Source organism: Amblyraja radiata, chromosome 10 (assembly GCF_010909765.2).
Source record: "Amblyraja radiata isolate CabotCenter1 chromosome 10, sAmbRad1.1.pri, whole genome shotgun sequence".
NCBI classification, from domain to species: Eukaryota; Metazoa; Chordata; class Chondrichthyes; order Rajiformes; family Rajidae; genus Amblyraja; species Amblyraja radiata.
This window is the reverse complement of record NC_045965.1, coordinates 22,977,934-22,999,373: the sequence shown is the minus strand read 5'-3', so window position 1 is coordinate 22,999,373 and position 21,440 is coordinate 22,977,934. Positions and strand designations below refer to the sequence as shown.

Sequence of the window (21,440 nt, the reverse complement as noted above, 5' to 3'; positions counted from 1 at the left end):
TCTGTTTCTATAGAGATGGTATTCCAAAATATTTTAAATGGCAATGCCTGTAAACTTTCTCAACTCAATAATTATTTTAATGCTCTCATCAAGCAAGATTCTCTGCAAGTTCTTGAGCTAAGTCAGAAAAAAAATATTCATAACTTAAATGCTTCTTGCATTCATTTTTTGCTATACAGGTGCACAACCTTTTATCCGAAAGCCTTGGGACCAGACACTTTTCGTAATTCAGAATTTGTCGGTCTTCGGAATGGAAATTTTTTAGCGTAGATTTTAATGGCTGGCTCAGTGGTAGAGTGCTCGGCTCATATCCGCAAGGTCGCGAGTTTGCGCCTTGATCCCGGCAGTTACTCAGTCGCGAGTTTGAGTCTTCAATGTCGTTTTTTCTTGCAGAATAAATGTCTGTATGTAATGCAGTGTGTTGAATGAATTCCTGAATTTGTAAATGTGCCCGCAGCATTGAATCAACTCTCGCACTCATGTCACCCTAGCGGGGCTACATGCCCTTAGGCGGCCTAGCTCGGGGATCCCCGAGCTAGGTCGCGAGTTTGCGCCTCGATCCTGGCAGTTACTCGGTCGCGAGTTTGTGTCTTCTATGTAGTTTTTTCTTGCAGAATAAATGTTTGTATGAAATGCAGTGTAGGAGAGGTGTACTGACTGTGTGGGCAGAACTTTGGAAGTGATTGCCCACCAGTCTAAAACGCCGCTGTGTCTCCCTGTCCCTGGGATAGCAGGGGGCGATCAAACAGCACAATACCCCCCTCCCCCTCCAGAGGAATCCGCTCCCCGATGGGCCGCTACGGCGACAAGTGGCAGTTTGCCCACAGCCCGAGCTGCGCCCCCTCATCCGCCACCCCAAGAACAAGACGTACCTTGCACACCATCAGCTTCTGCCCCTACGTGTTCCTCTGGAGTTGGAGCGGGGCTGGAGTTGCTGCTGGCTGTGGGTCTCTGGGATCTCCGTGCTTGCAGTGGGCCTGGGGGTCGGTGTCCCGTTGGTCCTGACGTCTCCGGCCACCCCGCTGGACTGGAGCTGAGACTGGGAACTGTAGCGCCCTTGCCCCCTCCCTCTGCAACTGCAAACAACCCCACTCTCCTGCAAGGGCGGTACAGTTCCCGGAGGATGGCAGGTGGCCGGAGACGTCAGGACCAACAGGAACCCGCTTCCCGATGGACCCCTACGACGCCCCGAGCTGCGCCCCGTCATCCGCAACCCAGGTTCCTCTGTAGTAGGAACCAAAGATCTTTGGTTGGAACGGGGCTGGACTGCTGCTGGTTGTGGGTCTGTGGGATCTCCGTGCTTGCAGTGGGCCTGGGGGTCGGTGTCCCGATGAGGGGGCGCAGCTCGGGGAACGGCTTCTGGTGGTCCTGACGTCTCCGGCCAGTTTGCAGTTTTCCTCCGTAGTTGGAGCGGGGCTGGGCTGGGCTGGGCTGCTGTTGGCTGTGGGTCTCTGGGATCTCCGTGCTTGCGCTTGAAAACGTTCACCGAGGGCGGCCCGCAGAGGTGACAGCGGAACCTCCGGTCGGTCCTCGAAGAAACGGGAACTAAATCCCCATTCATAAAAGAGAAGGTGAGGGTATATTGCGCGGGAAGGTTAATAATTGACAATATGCTGCGGCCTGCCCGCTGAGTTAAAAAGTTCCCACGCAAGACTCACAATACACTGTGTATCGTGAGTCTACCGTGGGAACTTTTTAACTCAGCGGGCAGGCCGCAGCATATTGTCAATTATTAACCTTCCCGCGCAATATACCCTCACCTTCTCTTTTATGAATGGGGATTTAGTTCCCCTTTCTTCGAGGACCGACCGGAGGTTCCGCTGTCACCTCTGCGGGCCGCCCTCGGTGAACGTTTTCAAGGACCTTTCTTCAAGGACCCCAAAAATGGCCGCTATTCGGAGGTTTTCGTTATTTGGATCTTCGGATAAAAGGTTGTGCACCTGTACCAGGAAAAAAGTTATGATCTTAAAACCCATTCAAACTTGAATGATTGGGAACTTTAATTTCCCCAAGATTCAAAAAACCTGCAGTCTTTCCAAGTATTCAGTCAATATGAATTAATTAAAAAAAAAAAATAGATTGAGATTTAAATGCAAATGATAAAATCTTTGGAAAAAGGCCTCATTGGCACAATGTGACGAGACCTGGTGTTGGTTAATTGTCTTCTCGTGTTCAGGCTCAGCAACAGAGGCATGAGCATGACTTCGCCCTGCTGAAGCTAAAGACTGAACAGGAAACGGTGGCAAGTCAGAAACAACTAGAGGAGACCAGACAGAAAACAGCACAGGTACATGAGCATTTTGCATCTATCTAGAAATTTAAATAATTCAGAACTGCACTGTCATAATTTGAATGTTTATGAATGTCTAAAATCTAGCTCCTACATATATCCACATCCATCGTGAAAGGTGTTCAAAATTTCTGTGCCTCTGTATTAAAAGTTGCCAAACTGAATAAACTGTTTTTGCAGCAGCAAAAGTGCACTGCTGCTTATTGCTGGGAGCTACATTTCCCCATTCTTTCCACAGTAGACGGCCAACTCTTCTAGTGATCCAGGCTCTACCTAGAATTTTCAAATGGCCTGGCTCTAATTTTATGATTATGTCTATAATGATGTTTAAACTCGTGATCTCTAAAATCATAATGTTAGGTTGTTGTGAATATGCGTACATTAGATGAATAAAGACTGTGTTTGCATTTTGATTGTAAAATAATTGTTCGAGAAATAAGGAATTGCTGGTTTATCAAAAAACGTCAAAGTCCTGAAGTAACTCAGAGGGTCAAGCAGCCTCTGGAGAATATGGGTAGGTGACGTTTCAGGTCAGGATCCGTCAGACTGATTGTGGTCAATAGTTATGGTGCTTGATCAAAGCATGGTCAGAGCAAAATGTATTGGATTTGAAGTCAATTCACAATATGTTTTAAAATGCCAAGATTTATTGCATCTGTTTTCTGCTACACCACCCGGGATATCAATTGCCTATTACTGGAGAGATGGTGACATGTGGATGTGAAGTATTTTATTTTGTTTATTGTATGCCCAGGCACATGCAGAGAGCTTGCTGCAGTTTGCACAGACACGCCAAGAGATGCTGCAAGAGTCTACAAATAGAATGATGGTTCAACAAGTGGAAGCTGCTAAGCTGACTGTGGACACAGCACGCCAGATCAAAGAGGTACACAGAACTTTATGCTTGTTTTACCCTAATTTTTCCTGTTGGAACTGAAAAGAGAATACACTCCTGTATTTTGAAGTGTCACCTGTTATAGAGTCATAGGTTTGGCTATACACCATGAACAGGTCCTTCGGCCCAGTTTGATCATGCCGACAAGACAGATTGATATTTTTGTTAGATGTTAATTGAATCAAGGGATTAGGTTTGTTCAGGCAAGTGCAGATCAGTCGTGTTATTGGTTGGTAGAATAGACATGAGTCTGAATGGACTCTATCATAAAGCAAAGGGTCTTAAAATGCATCTGAAGCGTTTATTGTCACAGTGCTGGGACACTTAATTCAATACTGCTGTAATCACAATTTCAGAAGTGAGGTGAAAAATGTTTTCAGCTGAACATTATGATTCAACATATGCTTTCAGAGAGGGTAATAGTACTTATCAAAACCAAATAAGGTCAATGAAAAAGAAAATATTTGGAAGGGCTATGGGGGAAAAAGTGCAGTAGTGGGATTATTGCATTAACCTTTTAAAAGATCCTGCACAATTACCTTCTCTGCTGTATGATGTGATAAGGCTGCAATTGAGCAAAAATTTGTATTCTAATCTTTATCATACTGAGGAAGGTTGTTTTTATTTAGATGACTGAGCTGGCATATGTGCAGATTGCAACAGGATCCCCAACTGCTGTGACTACCAACCTATCACATGGAGCCGTCACCGCACCTGTGCCAATGCTGTTGGACCAACAAAGGCAACAACATTCAGAATTTATGAAGCAAATGCAAGCCAAGACTGAATCGGAAGGGTAAGATACCTGAACAATTCTGTCATGTGGCATTTACTCACTAATAGCTTATTTGAATTATGTGAAAATGTTGCTCCAGATCTGATTAGACTCCTGTTCCAAACATGGACACAAGAGGTGAATTCCAGAGCTGAAGTTAGAATGTGTACATCCCATAATTAATTATATTTCCGTGGCAGTTTAATTAAAATGAAATTGTTTAGTTGTCTGGTGATGGGGGGGGGGGGGGGGTGCAAGTTGAGTGGTGACTCTGTATGTTCCCACTTGTGCAAGAAACAGGAGTGATAGGTAAAGTCAACTAAGGAACACTGTAGATCCTCTGATCTGTGGCCAAATACCATAACTTGAGGTTTTTAACCTTAAGAGGCTAAGGTGGAAAGGAACCCCAGGGCGGCCCATAAATTAAAATTCTGTATTTGGGCAACGCCGACTTTGGCATTAGACAGGAACATACTGCTAAAGTTGATTGGTTGTTTCTGACATCCGGAAAGTGGGATGCTTTTAAAAAGGTGGTGTTGAGAGTTCAAGGCATGCATGTTCCTGTTGGTACTCTCGGTAGAAAAAAGGTTAGAAATATTTTCACAATATGAAAAAAAAATCAGTGGGGATGAATGAACTAACCTGTGTGATTTTCCCTCTCTTATTTCTTAGCAGAAGGAGTGATACTCGCCCATCATCTGTTGGCCCTATGGAGAAATCGCATGATTCTAAAATTCACTATTCAGCTTCATTAGATAGCCTGTCTGATTCATCCAGATACAAACAGCATGATAAAAGGTTTGTTTTTGGTTTGCTGCCTTTTCCATATAAAATACATGAATCCCAGCCTTTATCCACTGCCTCCCCTGATGGAATTCTGTGCACCTGGAGTCCATGCCAATTTTCTTTTTCTGTTAAAGGCAACTATTGAGTGCCGGTATGGTGGCAAATTTCACGCTGTCCAAACTCCTCCAGCAGACAATGTCACAATATGATGTTCAGATAAAAGCAACTTAGCTGGTTTATTTTTAATTCCTACCATTAGTCTGACCATTTATACTATCCCAGCTGCCATCCTAAAGGGGCTGTCCCACTTGGGCGACGTGAAACCGTGAGCTGGATCGACCGACCACACACACACACACACACACAGACACAGACACACACACACACACAGACACACACACACACACACACACAGACACAGACACAGACACACACACACACACACACACACACAGACACACACACACACGCACGCACGCACACACACAGACACAGACACAGACACACACACACACACACACAGACACACAAAAAATAGTGTAAGGACCACAATGGGATAGATTAGAAGATCTGGAAATTCATCCCTTGCATAAGAGGTCTGTTCAAAACTCAAAACAGTGGGGGGAGAAATTGTTCTTGTATCTGGTGATACTTGCTTTAAAACATTTGTATCTTCTGCCACAATGGAAAAGAGAGAATGGCCTGGCTGTAAGTGGTCCTTGATTATGTTAGCTGCTTTTCTGTGGCAATGCAAAATGCGGATGAGGTTGATAAGGGGAGGCTGGTTTGCATGTGTTCATTACATACTCCAACTCTGCACTCGTGACACATGCTGACATTTCTTCATTTTATTTATTTACTTCGAGTGCAACACCTCACACTTGTCAGGATGAAACTCCCATCTGCCATTTCTCGGTTCATGTTTACAATTGGTCTATATCCCACTGAATCCTTTGACAATCTTCCTCACTATTCGCAACTCTGTCCATTTTTCTGTCATCTGTGAACTTAATAATCAGCCCATTTACATTCTCATCCAATTAATTTGTATTATGTATCTCACAATAAGCAGTCCCAGCATTGTGCATTGCAGAGCACATCGGTTATAGTCCTCCAATCAGAATAATACCACTCCATCACTACCTTTTGGCTTCTATGACTAAGCCAATTTTAATCCAGTCTACCAATTCTCCATGAATCTTAAATTGTTTAAATGTGCCTTAAAATGTTCAAATATATGCAGTGCACACATCTTTTGACCTTGGTCTATTTGCATCCTTTCCAAAAAATACGTAAACCTTTTCTCTTACTCTTGCCTTGTCTTTCAAATCCATACTTGCTTAAGTTCCTCAACAAAGGGTCTGTTAGTTACCCTCTGAAATTTCCCCCCAACATTGCATGGTAGGCTATTTGAAACCTAAATGCTGGAATTCCCTTGCTCCCTTGTGCATTTCCATCTCATCCCTTTCCTCAAATCCCAGCTTATCACCCATTCGAATATTTCCTCTATTGTCTGTTTAGACACTTTTTTTCTATGTCAAGATCATAACATGCTGCCTTTACCTATCATTTGAAGCGTTCGCTAAATGATTTTTTTTAATAGCAAAGGAATCGAATCAGTTGGTTTAAAATTGTTCTGAGGTTGATTTGCGAATAAGTCACTGGAGATATTTTACTTCGTCCTATCCTTTACAGGGTAATGTCTGATAAAATGTACTGCTGCATTTGAGATGTCAAAATCTGCTAGGAGCAGTGTATTATTTGCAAAATGTGTCTAAATAGGGCAGAGGAACACTAGAATACAAATACAACAATCACGAAAGTTATAAGGCTTGTAATACCATGAAACACTGCATGGTTTCCATTTTAGAAGGAGAGATTTGGAAAATGTGATGATTACTTTACATGAAACCATTTATTTGACCACCAAGATTACACTGAACAGTTCTTGTCTATTATAGAAAATGTAGGGACATGAAGAGGTGTAGTTTGTGGTTTAATGGAAGAATGCTAGAATGAGAGTTGATAGCCAAAAGGAGGCATTCAACCTGGATTTCAAACCCTGGGCATGACAAAAGAAGAATAGGTTATAGATCAGGGCCAAGGTCTTGAAAATTAGATAGGGAAAACTGTTTCCACAAATACATGAGGGCAGAATATTGGCCAAATGATTCAAAACAGAACAGCACAGGAACAGGTCCATCAGCCCATAATGTCTGTGCTGAACATGATGCCAAGTTTAATTTATCTGTTCTGCATGCACATGATCTATATCCCTCCATTCCCTGCATATCACAGTGCCTTTCTCAACGCCTTTTTAATTCTACTATTGTACCTGGTTTCCGCTACCATTACCATTCACGTGTTTAAAAAAACGCACAAAAGACCCCTCACAAATCTCCTTTAAACTTTACCCCCTTGAACTTAAAAGCCAGACCGTAAAAGGTTCTGAATGTCTGTCTACGCCTCTCATGAATTCCAGAGCTTAAGTCAGAATGAGTGTGGTGAACCTTCAAAGGTCGAGAGAAAACTATCCAAATTTGGTCATTAATAAATAGTCTCCTATAAATCGCTTATAAATCTAATAGAGAATTCAAGAGAAGCTTATTTACTTTAAGTGTGTGGTTAAAGGAATTTTCAACCAAGTGAATTAACTGAACAAGATAACTTAAATGGGTTTTATCGGGAGGAAGAAGTGCATGAAATTATTTGGAGACACAAGGCTGCAGATGCTAGAATCTTGAGCAAAAAAGTGCTGGAGCAACTCTGGGGCAGGCTGCATCAGTGAGGAAAATTTAACTATTTGAGTTCCTCCAGCACTTTGTTTTTTGCACATTAACATTTGTTGAAAGTTGGGTGCAGATGAGTAGTAGGTGGCTAGTTTGTGGCCTAGACATAGAAGGTATTGATGGGCTAAATTTTGTTTCTTTACTCTAAATATTTATGTTATCTATGTTTACCAGTAGCGGTGGCAGCAGTCGGCAAGATAGTCCTTCGTTTCCTTCTGAGAAGGGAGCAGAGAGCAGGACTTCCCATGGTGAGAAAGGAGGTAGTTCAATTGAAGAGGAGGTGCACACAGCAGCTGATGACTCAATACAAAGTGGCAGTGTGCGTTCATTCCCCGACGATAAAGGTGAGTTTGCAAACACAATAAAATATTGCCGTGTCAAAATAATACTTTAGTTAAATGGTCTGAATAAAGTCTGTTATTGGTATGTTTATGCCTTTTAAGCTCCAAAATGTGTTAAATAATAATCACCTACACAGGTGCTGTTATTTTGGATTCTGTGAACAAGCTGTCAACAAATATGCTCTTAAATCAGACTGCTTGCTTAAGATTGCTTAACATCTTTGATTTGTGCTGGGTTAAGAAAGCATGGTAAAGAGTGGATACACATTATTGTCAGTCTTTCAGATTCCATTCTAAATGAGCACCAAAGGCCACAGGAGATTGGAATGTCTAGGTGTCTGTGTTAATATCCTTTCTGCCTAACCTGTTCATGCTGATCGAGATGCTCCACCTACGCTAGTCCCATTTGCTTCCGTTTGGTTCACATTCATTCAAATATTTTCTATCTGTGTACTTGTTCAAATAACGTACGTGTTATTTGACCTGCTTCAATTACTACTTCTGGCAGCTTGCTCCATATACCCACCACCCTCTGTGTGGAAACAGTTGTCCCTTGGGTTTCTATTACATCTCTCTCACCATAAACGTATGCCCTCTAGTTCTTGATTCCCCTTCCCTAGGAAAAAGACTGCATTTACCCTATGCCCCTCGTGATTATATATACCTCTATAAAATTAGCCCTTATTATCCAGCACTACAAGGAATACAAGTTCTAGCCTGCCCAACCTTGCTCAATAAGTACACACCCTCAAGTCCGAGTAACATCCTGAACATCCGAGTAACTATGCTGTCAACATCCTGGTATTTCCTACTCAGTAGTACTATGGCGTGATTTTTATTTAAAAAGGTGCACAATAGCTATATCGGAGCACAACAATAAATAGGTGCCTTGTTCATATCATCATGTTTAAAAATAAAAACCTGGTGAAAAAAATACTAATTAGCGATGGTGTTATCAGTTATGCAGTTGCATTTTGACTTGATCATTTATATTTAGTATTTTGATATGATTGACTATTTTTATTTCTGAAATGGCAAGCACATTTATACAATGAGCAAAAGTTGCATGTAATATAATACATGTCTGCTCTGATCTTAATCTGATGCATTCTAGACTGTTAATCAAGTGTTGAGGGTGCAGTTTTGAACTTTGCATTCCACGAAGATTGTAGTTGTCTCATCATCTTTCAACATTTCACTAACTGCACCTCCCCCTTCATTTTATCTAATTTACTGACTGTATTTCAAGTTTCCTGACCCTTGCTCTGCAAAATAATGTGAGAAGAGTTTTCAACCCTCTTTTGGGACAACTTGATTTTTTAATAATTTTTAAATACTGATTTTAGAGTTTTTAAAATCAGAAGTACAACTCGACTCTCAACAACAAATCCTTTCATTTTGGAAGCTTATGAATTCGAAATCCAAAACTGCATTCTATCTATTCTGTTCTTTTTTTGCCCAATTGTAAGCCATATTCTCTATCTCCAGATTCTGCCTCCATTGCCACTGAGTACTCTTTGAAGTTTGATGAATCAATGACTGAAGATGAAATTGAAGAGAAATCTTTCCGCTCACTACTGCCATCCGAAAGCCACCGTCGCTTTAACATGGAGCGCAAACGCAGTCGGCAGGATGATTCAGATGAAGAAACCGCCAGAGACCAGTCGGCATTGACAGCTGTCAAAGTAGGTTTATGTAATGGAGGATGCACTGCAAAGGCGGGAGTTACTTTCCCTTGAATGCAGAATATCTAAGATAGTAAATGTTTTCTCTTGTGGAGGAACTGAAATTAGAACTAAGATGTTAAGGAATAACATGAGAAAACACAACACCAAAGGAAATGAATACTTCAAACTCTAAAATGCTGATGCAAAGTGATGGGAGAAGGAGTGATGAGGGTCTGTTGATAATTGGAAATCTTGGGTTTTTGGTAAGTAATGGAATTAATGGACATGGAAGCAAAGATGGAGATAAAATAGAAATTGCTTGAAAGGCCACTTCCCATTCCTACATACCTGATGATTCCATCTAAAGGATGTGGTACAGATAGTTTGAAAAACCTAGTTATTGAAATATGGTAGGGTATACATGTGGCTTCCAGATTTTCAAACTTATTTTTCCACTCGATTGTGTGGAGCTTGCTGCGAGGAAAGGCCGCATTTGTAGTATTGTGTGCAGTTCTGCTCGCCTCATTACTGGAAGAATGTGGAGTTTGGAAAGGGTGCAGATAAAACATTTCAAACTGGTGACCTTTCTTCAAAACAAGGGTGGAAGCATTTTATTTTATATCAGATCTGTCATTGCAATTTCCCTTCTTTCTGACCACTGAGGAATAAACAACTTTCTCACCAAATTGTGTTTTTTTTTTTTAAAGAGTCTGACAAAGTTAGTAGAGTTTCTGATTCAAATGTGTGATGCATATTTTCATCCTTTGCATTTCACAGAAGGATATTATTGTGTCTTGCTTGCTAAACCTGAATAGTAGTAAGACGTTCAGAAATCTTTCATGTCTAGCATGTCAAATAATAATTGTAGCTGTGTTGATTGTTCGGTTGCCTGCATTCATATTTCGAGTTAGTGCTATCTTGCTGCAGCCAAAATAGCTCTATTAAGCTTGTACAATATTTTTTTCTCTCTTCCCTGTACAGCATGATTTAAGTATGCCCTTCTCTGGGGGCCAGGACAGTTTCTCCAAATTCACTATGGAGATGGTGAGACAATACATGAAAGAGGAAGAGATGCGTGCCCAACACCAAGTGTCACTCCTCAAGTTGCGAGAACGAGCCTTGAAGGAAAAGACAAAAGCAGAACTTGCTTGGCTGGAACATCAGAAGAAGTGAGTAGCTGACTAAGATTGACTTCAACCCTTTCATGAACTTCAACCCTTTCACCCTATGCATGAATGGAAGCTACAGTGAACACGTTCCTTAATATTTTGTGGAGGATCCAAGCTGTCCTCAATTTCTGTGACCCTTTTATTCTATATGTAGAAGGATGTAAGCCCTCAGATTCTCCCCGAGTTGCAAACACCTAACGTACGGAAAGATAGAATCGTGAATGCAGAATCTTCTGTTTAGCCCAATTATGTGTCTTTTTCCAGATTTACACAATTTAACGTGCCATTTCAAATCGCAGGACCACTTGCTGTGTGCTGGCAAAAGAGCAGTGATAGTTTTTTTGTGGTATTGTTAGATCATTTCATCCTGATTGAGTGTGAGACTTGGCAAGGTGTATGTGCAGAAGCTGAAAGTGAGAAGTGACAGCAAGTCTAGGTTGTGGAGTAGTGAACTATCTTAATTTTAGCTAATCTCTAAACTTCTCTTGGGCTCAATGTGTAGATCAACTCACATGCAGTTAACGTTCCAATTTATTTAGTAATTCAGGTTATTTGTTCTTTTTAAGGTGCATGCTCAAATAAACCTCTTAATCTTTGTTTTTTCCATTACGTTTTCAGTCATCTAATTATGAGCAATCTCTCAAAGTATTAAGACTGGAAATCTTACAAAATATTATATGCTCAAGGTTTGGTTTCCTCAGCCCTGGTCATTTGTTTTTGATTGCTAATTCAGCAATAGAAAACTGCATCAATTACTTCTGAACATCAGATTGCTACTTCTTTAGAAAAGATGTGTAATGCATAGTCTGATTCGTGCATTGTTGGAGAATTTAGCATTACAGTGGGACTTTATCATGCCATATTTCAACAGGCGTCTGAGAGACAAAGGGGAAGATGATAAAATGCCGCCAATCCGTAAGCGACAGCGTGGACTACTACTCAGGCTGCAGCAGGAGCAGGTAATATGCACTGGAAACCAAATACTCCTCCCCGTATTTGGGCACCCATCACCAATTATTCCCAAGTTTCTTAGATGGCTGCTGGCCTCTGTATGTTGAAGTTGGAAAATATCTATTTTTTCCTGGAATATTTACTACTGTTTACTGCAGTGGCAGTCGTAACAGAATAGAATAAGTGACTTGTTTGGGTTTTCCCAGTAAACCGCAAAGTCAGTGATACTAGATTGAAGGTGACTGCCATCAGGAAGAGCTTGGTGCTTAGCCCACAGCAAGTCAGCTCAGGCTCCTCACTTTTAAACTTGAGTGAAAACAGATCTGGTGTCTTGACTTTGCCGTGTAAGAATAAATTTCTCCTCCGAATTGAGATTACCCACAAGTATAGGTAGCTTGATAATGTGTGTTTCCATAATGCTAATTTGATATATAGCAATTGATGAATTAGTATTTCTGTTATGCATGCAGGTACAGCAGGCAGTGAAGAAAGCGAATGGCATGTTGGCCTTAAAACAAGAGGAATCAAATATAGGAGCAAAGAGGTCCTTCTGCAGTTGTACAGAGCCCTAGTGAGACCACACCTGGAGTATTATGTCCAGTTTTGGTCCCCTAATTTGAGGAAGGACATTCTTGCTATTGAGGGAGTGCAGCGTAGGTTTACAAGGTTAATTCCCGGGATGGCAGGACTGTCATATGCTGAGAGAATGGAGCAGCTGGGCTTGTACACTCTGGAGTTTAGAAGGATGAGAGGGTATCTCATTGAAACATATAAGATTGTTAAGGGTTTGGACACCCTAGAGGCAGGAAATATGTTCCCGATGTTGGGGGAGTCCAGAACCTGGGGCCACAGTTTAAGAATAAGGAGTAAGCCATTTAGAACGGAGACGGGGAAACACTTTTTCTCACAGAGAGTGGTGAGTCTGTGGAATTCTCTGCCTCAGAGGGCAGTGGAGGCAGGTTCTCTGGATGCTTTCAAGAGGGAGCTAGATAGGGCTCTTAAAAATAGCGGAGTCAGGGGATATGGGGAGAAGGCAGGAACAGGGTACTGATTGGGGATGATCAGCCATGATCATATTGAATGGCAGTGCTGGCTCGAAGGGCCTAATGGCCTTCTCCTGCACCTATTATCTATTGTTTTGCAGGCCAAATTGGCTATAATGTGATTTTGGTTGTTAACTAGACAACTACTTAAAAGTTACTTTGGAAATTGACACGGAGGAGAGAAAAGGCTGCCCTGAGTGGGGGGATGGGGTAGGGGGTAGTCCAGGGGGAAAAAAACTTTCCATGCAGAAATTCACTCAAGAACACAGCTGCAGAAACAAAAATACATTATAGGCATACATTTTTCAATTGCCGTAACAAAAAGACAAAGCTATTAAAGCACTGATATTTTTGAAAATCCTGCAGGAAAAATAACTTTGTTAAAGGGTCTAAAACTCTGTAGCCCCAAAACCCCCTTCACTATTAACACAATTGCCTTATAACACTTTTTTACACCATGCTTCTTAGGAATTCAACTTTGTTTCAACAGGACAACCTATATTTGCTTTTCCTTTAGGCACTGTGTCTTGCATCTTGTAATGTGACACAACACTTTGCACCATGAGTTTGACCAGCATTCACTAAACATTTTCCTGCGACATTTTGAGAGTAAAACAGTACATTGATAATTTTGTATCATTGTACTTGTAACTAATATTTGTACATGCATCAATCTCGTTCTATAGGGTCATAGTGATACAGTGTGAAAACAGGCCCTTCGGCCCAACATGCCCACACCGGCCAACAATGTCCCAGCTGCACTAGTCACACTTGCTTGTGCTTGGTCCCTATCCTTCCAAACCTGTCCGATCGATGTACCTGTCTAACTGTCTCTGAAACAATGGGATAGTCCCAGCCTCAACTGCCTCCTCTGGCAGCTTGTTCCATACACCCACCACCCTTTGTATGAAAACGTTAACCCTCGGATTCCTATTAAAGCTTTTTGCCTTCATCTTGAACCTATGTCCTCTAGTCCTCGTTTCCCCTACTCTGGGCAAGAGACTCTGTGAATCTACCTGATCTATTCCTCTCATGATTTTGTATACCTCTACAAGATCCCCCTCATCCTCCTGCTATCCATGGAATAGAGACCCATCCTACTCAACCTCTCGCTATAGCTCACATCCTCTAGTCCTGGCAACATCCTCGTAAATCGTTTCTGAAACCTTTCAAGCTTGACAATATCTTTCCTATAACATGGTGCCCAGAACTGAACACAATATTCTAAATGCTCTCACCAACGTCTTATACAACTGCAACATGACCTCCCAACTTCTATACTCAATACTCTGACTGATGAAGGCCAAAATGCCAAAAGCCTTTTTGACCACCTTATCTACCTGCGACTCGACCTTCAAGGAACCATGAACTCCTAGATTCCTCTGCTCTACAACACTACCCAGAGGCCTACCATTTACTGTGTAGGTCCTGCCCTTGTTCGACATCCCAAAATGCAGCACCTCACACTTCTCTGTATTAAATTCCATCAACCATTCCTCCGCCCACCTGGACAATCGATCCAGATCCTGCTGCAATCTTTCACAACCATCTTCACTATCTGCAAAACCACTCACTTTTGTACCATCAGCAAACTTGCTAATCTTGCCCTGTATGTTCTCATACAAATCATTGATATAGATGACAAACCGTAATGGGCCCAGCGCCAAACCCTGAGGCACACCACTAGTCACAGGCCTCCAGTCCAAGAAGCAACCTTCCACCATCACTCGCTGCTTCCTTCCATGAAGCCAATTTGCTATCCATTCAGCTATCTCTCCTTGGATCCCATGCTATCTAAGCTTCCAGAGCAGCCTACCATGCGGAACCCTGTCGAATGTCTTATTGAAATCTTTTGCAATTCCGCCCTTGTCATTAGGCCTGACTTTGGGGTGAACATGGGGTGGGAATTGGACATTGTGCCTTCCTCCACAGTGCTATCCACTGTGGGGGGATGATTTTTTTGTCTAATTGTAGTCCTGTAGGTCTGTGTCCAAGATGGCTGCCGTGAAGAGAGAGTGGACGCTGGCGCGCTTTGGCTGCCGCTGCTCTCTTTTCACACTGTGTTTTTGATTTTCTGTTTTTGGATTGAATTCTGTTTTTAATTTGTGTCACTGTGATGTCTTTAATTACTTGTTTTATTCCGATTATATGTTTTATTTCGATTACTATGTAAGGTGTCCTTGAGATGTATGAAAGGCGCCCATTAAATAAAATTTATTATTATTATTATTATTATTAACCAAACTGTTATATTTGGTATTTATACATGTTTCCTTTTTCTCATATTGGCCCCTTGCCCATGGTCTGTGGTCTTCTCAATCCCGAAAGCGGTGCTACTTTATACTCGGTATAGGTTGTGGCTTTCACTGATAACCCTATACCGTTTGTAAATGCTATATTATTTGCCCGTCAAAGTACGGGCCAGATTTCAGACTTGCTCTATATTATATCACAAGACAACTCTGCAGACGGAGCTGTCAGGCAACTCTTGGGAGTGGAAAGTTGTTCTAGTTTCTCTTCTTCCATTCCTTCCTGAAGCACAAGGTTGCTCAGAACATTTAAGACTTTGACAATACAAATGGGATGGGTTAACTCATTTGAGATCAGGAGGGGAAAACTAGCAATTATTTTTGAAATTTGGCAACATCTGTGTGTGTACAAACAAAAATAGATTTGGTCAGTGATCTTTTTTTCTGAGGTGTCTTTTTGAATTGGGACTAGAAACACTTTATTTAATAGTAAATGGCAAAGTGTGCCCTGAACAAGCATACAAAGTTTTAAAAGATGCACAATTATGCACTGATCTTTTGTAAAGTGATATGTTCAACTGCATAGTTTGTCATTCAATGGGCTATAGATTTATGTAGTTTGATATTATAGTAGCCATGATTTCTGATCAAACCACAGCATACCATTGTTTATATCCAACATCCTTTCTCCCCCTTGCTCCTGTTGTTCTTTCTCCGATGTGCTAAAAGGTGGTCCATTTTGCTACAGGCTGAAATCAAGCGTCTGCAAGAAGCCACCAGGGCAGCTCGCAAGGAAAGGCAACTGATCCTAAAACAGCAGGAGGAGATTCAGCGTTTGCGCCACACCACCATCAAGATACAGGAGAAGCTTAAATCAGCTGGCGAGAGCAAGCTGGTCAGTTTCCTGCTTTGTATTTGTGTAAAATTATTAATTGTATTCAATACAAGTTTACTTGGTGAACAAAGAACTCCATTGCCAAGGGTATTGGAAAGAATAAATCTTAAAACAATGCAAGCTTGCCATCTACTGAAAAAGATATCCTCCCAGAAGTAAGAGATTTATGAAAAGTTTAATATCATTGGAATTATAAAAGATTTCAGAAAGCCTTTGATAAGGTCCCACATAGGAGATTAGTGGCACATGGCATTGGGGGTAAGATACAGACATGGATAGAAAATTGGTTGGCAGACAGGAAACAAAGAGTTGGGATTAACGGGTCCCTTTCAGAATGGCAGGCAGTGACTAGAGGGGTACCGCAAGGCTTAGTGCCGGGATCACAGCTATTTACAATATACATCAATGATTTAGATGAAGGGATTAAAAGTAACATAAGCAAATTTGCAGACGACATAAAGCTGGGTGGCAATGTGCACTATGAGGAGGATGCTATGAGGATGCAGGGTGACTTGGACAGGTTGGGTGAGTGGGCAGATGCATGGCAGATGCTGTATAATGTAGATAAATGTGAGGTTATACACTTTGGTGGCAAGAACAGGAAGGCAGATTATTATCTGAATGGTGTCAAGTTAGGAAAAGGGGAAGTACAACGAGATCTGGGGTCCCTGTTCATCAGTCACTGAAAGTATCATGCAGGTACAGCAAGCAATGAAGAAAGCTAATGGCATGTTGGCCTTCATATCAAGAGGAGTTGAGTATAGGAGCAAAGAGGTCCTTCTGCAGTTGTACAGAGCCCTAGTGAGACCACATCTGGAATATTGTGTGTAGTTTTGGTCTCCCAATTTGAGGAAGGACATTCTTGCTATTGAGGGAGTACAGCGTAGGTTCATTAGGTTAATTTCCGGGATGGCGGGAATGTCATATGTTGATACAATGGAGCGACTGGGCTTGTATGCACTGGAATTTAGAAGGATGAGACGGAATCTTATTGAAACATATAAGATTATTAATGTACACAAAAATGCTGGAGAAACTCAGCGGGTGCAGCAGCATCGATGGAGCGAAGGAGATAGGCAACGTTTCGGGCCGAAACCCTTCTTCAGACTGATGAAGGGTTTCGGCTCGAAACGTTGCCTATCTCCTTCGCTCCATAGATGCTACTGCACCTGCTGAGTTTCTCCAGCATTTTTGTGTACCTTCGATTTTCCAGCATCTGCAGTTCCTTCTTAAACACATAAGATTATTAAGGGATTGCAAACGCTAGAGGCAGGAAACGTGTTCCCGATGTTGGGGGAGTCCAGAACCAGGGGCCACGGTTTAAGAGTAAGGGGTGGGCCATTTAGAACAATGATGAAAAGCTTTTTCACCCTGATAGTTGTGAATCTGTGGAATTCTCTGCCTCAGAAGGCAGTGGAGGCCAATTCTCTTGATGCTTTCAAGAGAGAGTTAGCTAGAGCTCTTAAAGATAGCATAGTCAAGGGATATGGGGAGAAGGCAGGAATGGGGTACTGATTGTGGATGATCAGCCATGATCACAGTGAATGGTGATGCTGGCTCGAATGGCCTACTCCTGCATCTATTGTCTATTGTCTATTATCATGCAGGGGGGGGGGGGAATAGAAGCAGCTGCATATTATCTATGGTGAACAATGCCATTTCCACCCAACCAATAATATTACTGAAAATGTTATATTTACATGTAATATAATATGGAGGTAAACATAATAGTGGGTGCAGCTTTCTAAATGGGCAAAACCACATTTGTTATTTGTGTCAAAGAAAGTATGTGCTGTTTAGACCCAGGGGTTTAATGGAGTTTATTCTAAATTGTATAAAATTACATTTAATTTGCAGGACAAGTGGCTATTGTCTCATTTTGAATTTGTTCTGTATCAAGTTCTTCCCGCCAAGAATAGTCCCATATTGAATGTCAAAAATATAGTAATGGATTATCCATTGCACTGTTTGACCCTCAAACTTTTTTGTTGCCTTACATTTTCATTTTCCAATCTTGATCTGATATTGCCTACATTAGTTTAAATTCTGCTGTAATTTCAACTGGTTCTCTGTCTATAGTTGCTAAGTGACCATCCAGACACTCCCAAAATTTTACTTTAATGATTTGCAACATCCAAGAATGTAAAAGGTCAGAGCAGGAGAAGACCACACACCCCCGTTAGGATGCTCTGCCATTCAGTCTGGAGAAGGGTCTCGACCTGAAACGTCACCCATTCCTTCTCTCCAGAGATGCTGCCTGTCCCGCTGAGTTGCTCCAGCATTCTGTGGCTATCTATGGTGTAAACCAGCATCTGCAGTTCCTTCCTACTTATGATGTCTTAACTTTTCTACTCAATACCATTTCCAATGAGCCCAGCTGATGCACCACTTTCAGGAACAGTGCACCTGTATTCCCAGATCCTTCTGTTCTATAACACTCCCGGGCACTTTTTCTCCAGTGATAATTATGTTAATTCTTCCCTTATCCCTGTCATTTTTACTATTCTTGGATTGTTTCTAACTTGTCCAAATATGACAACAAATATAAAATATTTATTCCGAGTCTCTGCCATTCCCTTATCCTTATTATTAATTTCTCAGTCTCACTATCAAATCTTACTATTTTACATGTTTCTCTTTTTTATGTACTAGAAGCTAGTACTGTTTTATTTTTTGCATATTTACTTTTATTTTCTCCCTTATTATTGTTATTGCTATTATTTGCTTGCTTCTATAAATATTCCAATTTTTTAGTCCTCTAACAATTGTTGAAAGGTGTTCTTCCATATTGCATTAATCTTATTTGGGATGTATGGATTATCCTCATATTCTCTATTTCTCAACAAAACAAATGTTTCTTTAAATATATGCTACTGCTTATTTGCTTAATTCCTGCACAGTCTACTTTAGCCAACATTTTAGTTTTGATTTAAAACCCGTTTAATTTTGTCTTCTGTGTTCATGGACTTTATCGCTTTTGAAAATTTCATTTGAACTCATAGACTTATTAGAAATTTAGTGGGAAATAGAGTGGGGGGTGGTGAGTTAGTGGCAAGTTCTAGCTTTCCATTATGCCTGCCCTCGTTCCTGAACAGTTTATTATTAGTTGCTACTTTTCGATTCTCACCAAAGGAGAGCTACTTTATTGCCCTTCAAATCATTTAATCATCATCTTTACCGCAGAAATTTAAGGGAATATATCTTCTTCTATGCCATCTGTTCGTTTGATTTTACTCTTTAAACCAGCTGTACAATATTCAGTTTCTTAGGACAAATATATTGGATCTGAAGAAAGTGCAGTGTTGATTCATGCGCTGAATCAAGAAACTGAATATTGTCCTAAGAAACTGAATATTGTATATCAACACAATTAATTTCTCATGTGTTGCACTTTGTGCCTTAAGAAGTACTTAAACAGGATTAAACCTTTCATAATATACTGTAAGCTAAACCCGCTGAATCTAAATCAGGTTTTTTTTCCCATAGACCATATAGGTGCATACTTGCACTCAAATTCAGTGTCAACAACTGTTTTTGTTTTTGCTTTAGGAGCTGCGGAACACAGAACACGTTGAGGAAGTGAATGATTCCAAAGCGAACCGCGCTTCCAGCCCCTTGCAGACTGATGTGGAGACGCGGAGTCCTTCCCCCATTTCTATCTCGGGCAGTGAAACCAGCAGCATCATGCAAAAACTGAAGAAGATGCGCAGTCACATGGATGAAAAGTAAACCAATACTCTTTTATGTTTTACAATACAATACAATACAATCAGTTTTATTTGTCACATTGCACATAAAGTGCAAGTGAAATGAATTTGTCAGCAGCGGTACAATGATAAAGAACACACAATACACAATAAAAATTTAACACAAACATCCACCACAGCATTCATCACTGTGGTGGAAGGCACAACATTTGGCCGGTCCTCCTCCATTTCCACCCGTGGTCGGGACCAGAGTCCAGAGTCTGTCCAGGATCGGCTCTTCCCCACCGGAGACCGCGGCTTTAGGTTGGTGTAGGCCGCAGGCCGGCGGTCGAAGATTTAAAGTCCCCGCCGCAGCCAGAAGCACCGCAGACCGCCGAGCCGGCGGTCGAAGCTCCCCTCCAGGAGTGATGGTAAATCCACACCGGGTCCGCGGTGGAAGTTGGCCGTGGGCCGGTGGTGGAAGCTCCTTCTTCTCCCGGGTCCCCCATGAGGGATCCCGGGCTGCGGATGCCGGGCTGCGGATGCCGCGCCGCGGGCCAGCGAAACGGAACGCTCCCCTCCGGCGAGCCCCAGTGAGGGCTCGCCCGCTCCATACCGAGAGTCCATGCTGCGCCTGCTGCTGAAGCCCCGGGCGCGCCTCCGGGAAAGGCTGCCCGATCCTCGTTGTTAGGCCACGGGGGGGGGCGACCTGGAAAAAGTCGCCTCCATGGAGGTGGCGACCGAAACGGTTTCCCCCTCACCCCCCCACATCACCCCCCACACAAGACACACAAAGAAACACAAAAAACATACTAAAAAAAAAAAAGTTGAAAAAAAAAAGAAGGCTTTGAGGCTTCTGTAGTAACCACATCTGGAAAAATCTGGCAACCCTAATTCACTCCATTCTAACTTATTTATATAAAACAGGTTCAGGTGTAGTTGCATACGGAGTGCCAAAGTAGAAAAATCAAAGCCAGTATGTAGATACTACTAGAAATATCTTATTGCCATATAAGATGTACCACAGTTTACACAGTTTTAAACCATGAAGACAATGTTTATTCTTTGTTTTGAAATATTGCAAAATTTATAATATTGCTTAACTTGGAAATAAATTAAGACAGATTGCACGTGATGGATGAAGAGCCTTTCAAAAGAGCTTAATCTCTCTCAGCTGTTTTAGTGTAATGTGACTGCGAGTTGAGCTATGAGCCACAAATAAATGGGATCATTAAACCGCCTATATCCATTTCCACGGTGTTACTGAACTCCGTGTTTACTTCATGTTGTCTGCTGCTGAAACTCTTATCTGTTTTTATAATCGTTAAATTGAACATTACAATATACTCCAGACGTGGTCTTCTTTATTCTACTCCTTAAACTTGAAGACATCCTATTGAATCCATATTGAACTCTTGTCAAATCCTTTTCATCCATCGACACTGCAATTAAGCAAGTTTTCAATTTTTGTTTACAGTCTTCTTCGCTTTTTCTGCACCTCCTTCAACTCTAAATATTCTCGAATTAAATATCTTTGTTTATAATAACTCTATCATGAAGCTCTTTTGTTTTTAGCTGCCATAGTGCTGTGCTCTCGAATCTTCTTTTTGATACGCAGCATATACAGTGCCCTTCATAATGTTTGGGACAAAGACCCATCATAAGTAAATGATGGGTCTTTGTCCCAAACATTATGGAGGGTACTGTGATTTCTCCTAAAATATACTTCCTGCAGCTTACCTTTTATCTGTGTAGGAAGGAACTGCAGATGCTGGTATAAAGCGGATTGAAACAAAATGCTGGAGTAACTCTCTTGAGTGCAGGAATGGGAGACGTTTCGGGTCGGGACCCGAAACATCACCATTCCTTCTCTCCAGAGATGCTGCCTGTCCTGCTGAGTTACC

The 21,440-nt window shown here is 41.6% G+C and overlaps 1 protein-coding gene across 6 annotated transcripts in view; it reads left to right on the top strand.

Moving 5' to 3' along the window:
• The window catches only part of cep350 (centrosomal protein 350), a 120,227-nt gene that overhangs the window by 61,591 nt on the left and 37,196 nt on the right, over positions 1-21,440 (top strand). For 3 of the 6 annotated variants that reach the window (XM_033028351.1, XM_033028349.1, XM_033028345.1), the window contains exons 18-27: positions 2,177-2,287; positions 3,045-3,176; positions 3,815-3,981; positions 4,633-4,758; positions 7,710-7,879; positions 9,365-9,561; positions 10,525-10,712; positions 11,584-11,671; positions 15,704-15,850; positions 19,400-19,575. In XM_033028351.1, the coding sequence (XP_032884242.1) occupies positions 2,177-2,287; positions 3,045-3,176; positions 3,815-3,981; positions 4,633-4,758; positions 7,710-7,879; positions 9,365-9,561; positions 10,525-10,712; positions 11,584-11,671; positions 15,704-15,850; positions 19,400-19,575 (1,502 nt within the window). The remainder of the gene's footprint in view (positions 1-2,176; positions 2,288-3,044; positions 3,177-3,814; positions 3,982-4,632; positions 4,759-7,709; positions 7,880-9,364; positions 9,562-10,524; positions 10,713-11,583; positions 11,672-15,703; positions 15,851-19,399; positions 19,576-21,440) is intronic. The other 3 variants (XM_033028348.1, XM_033028347.1, XM_033028346.1) reach the window with 3 other exon arrangements.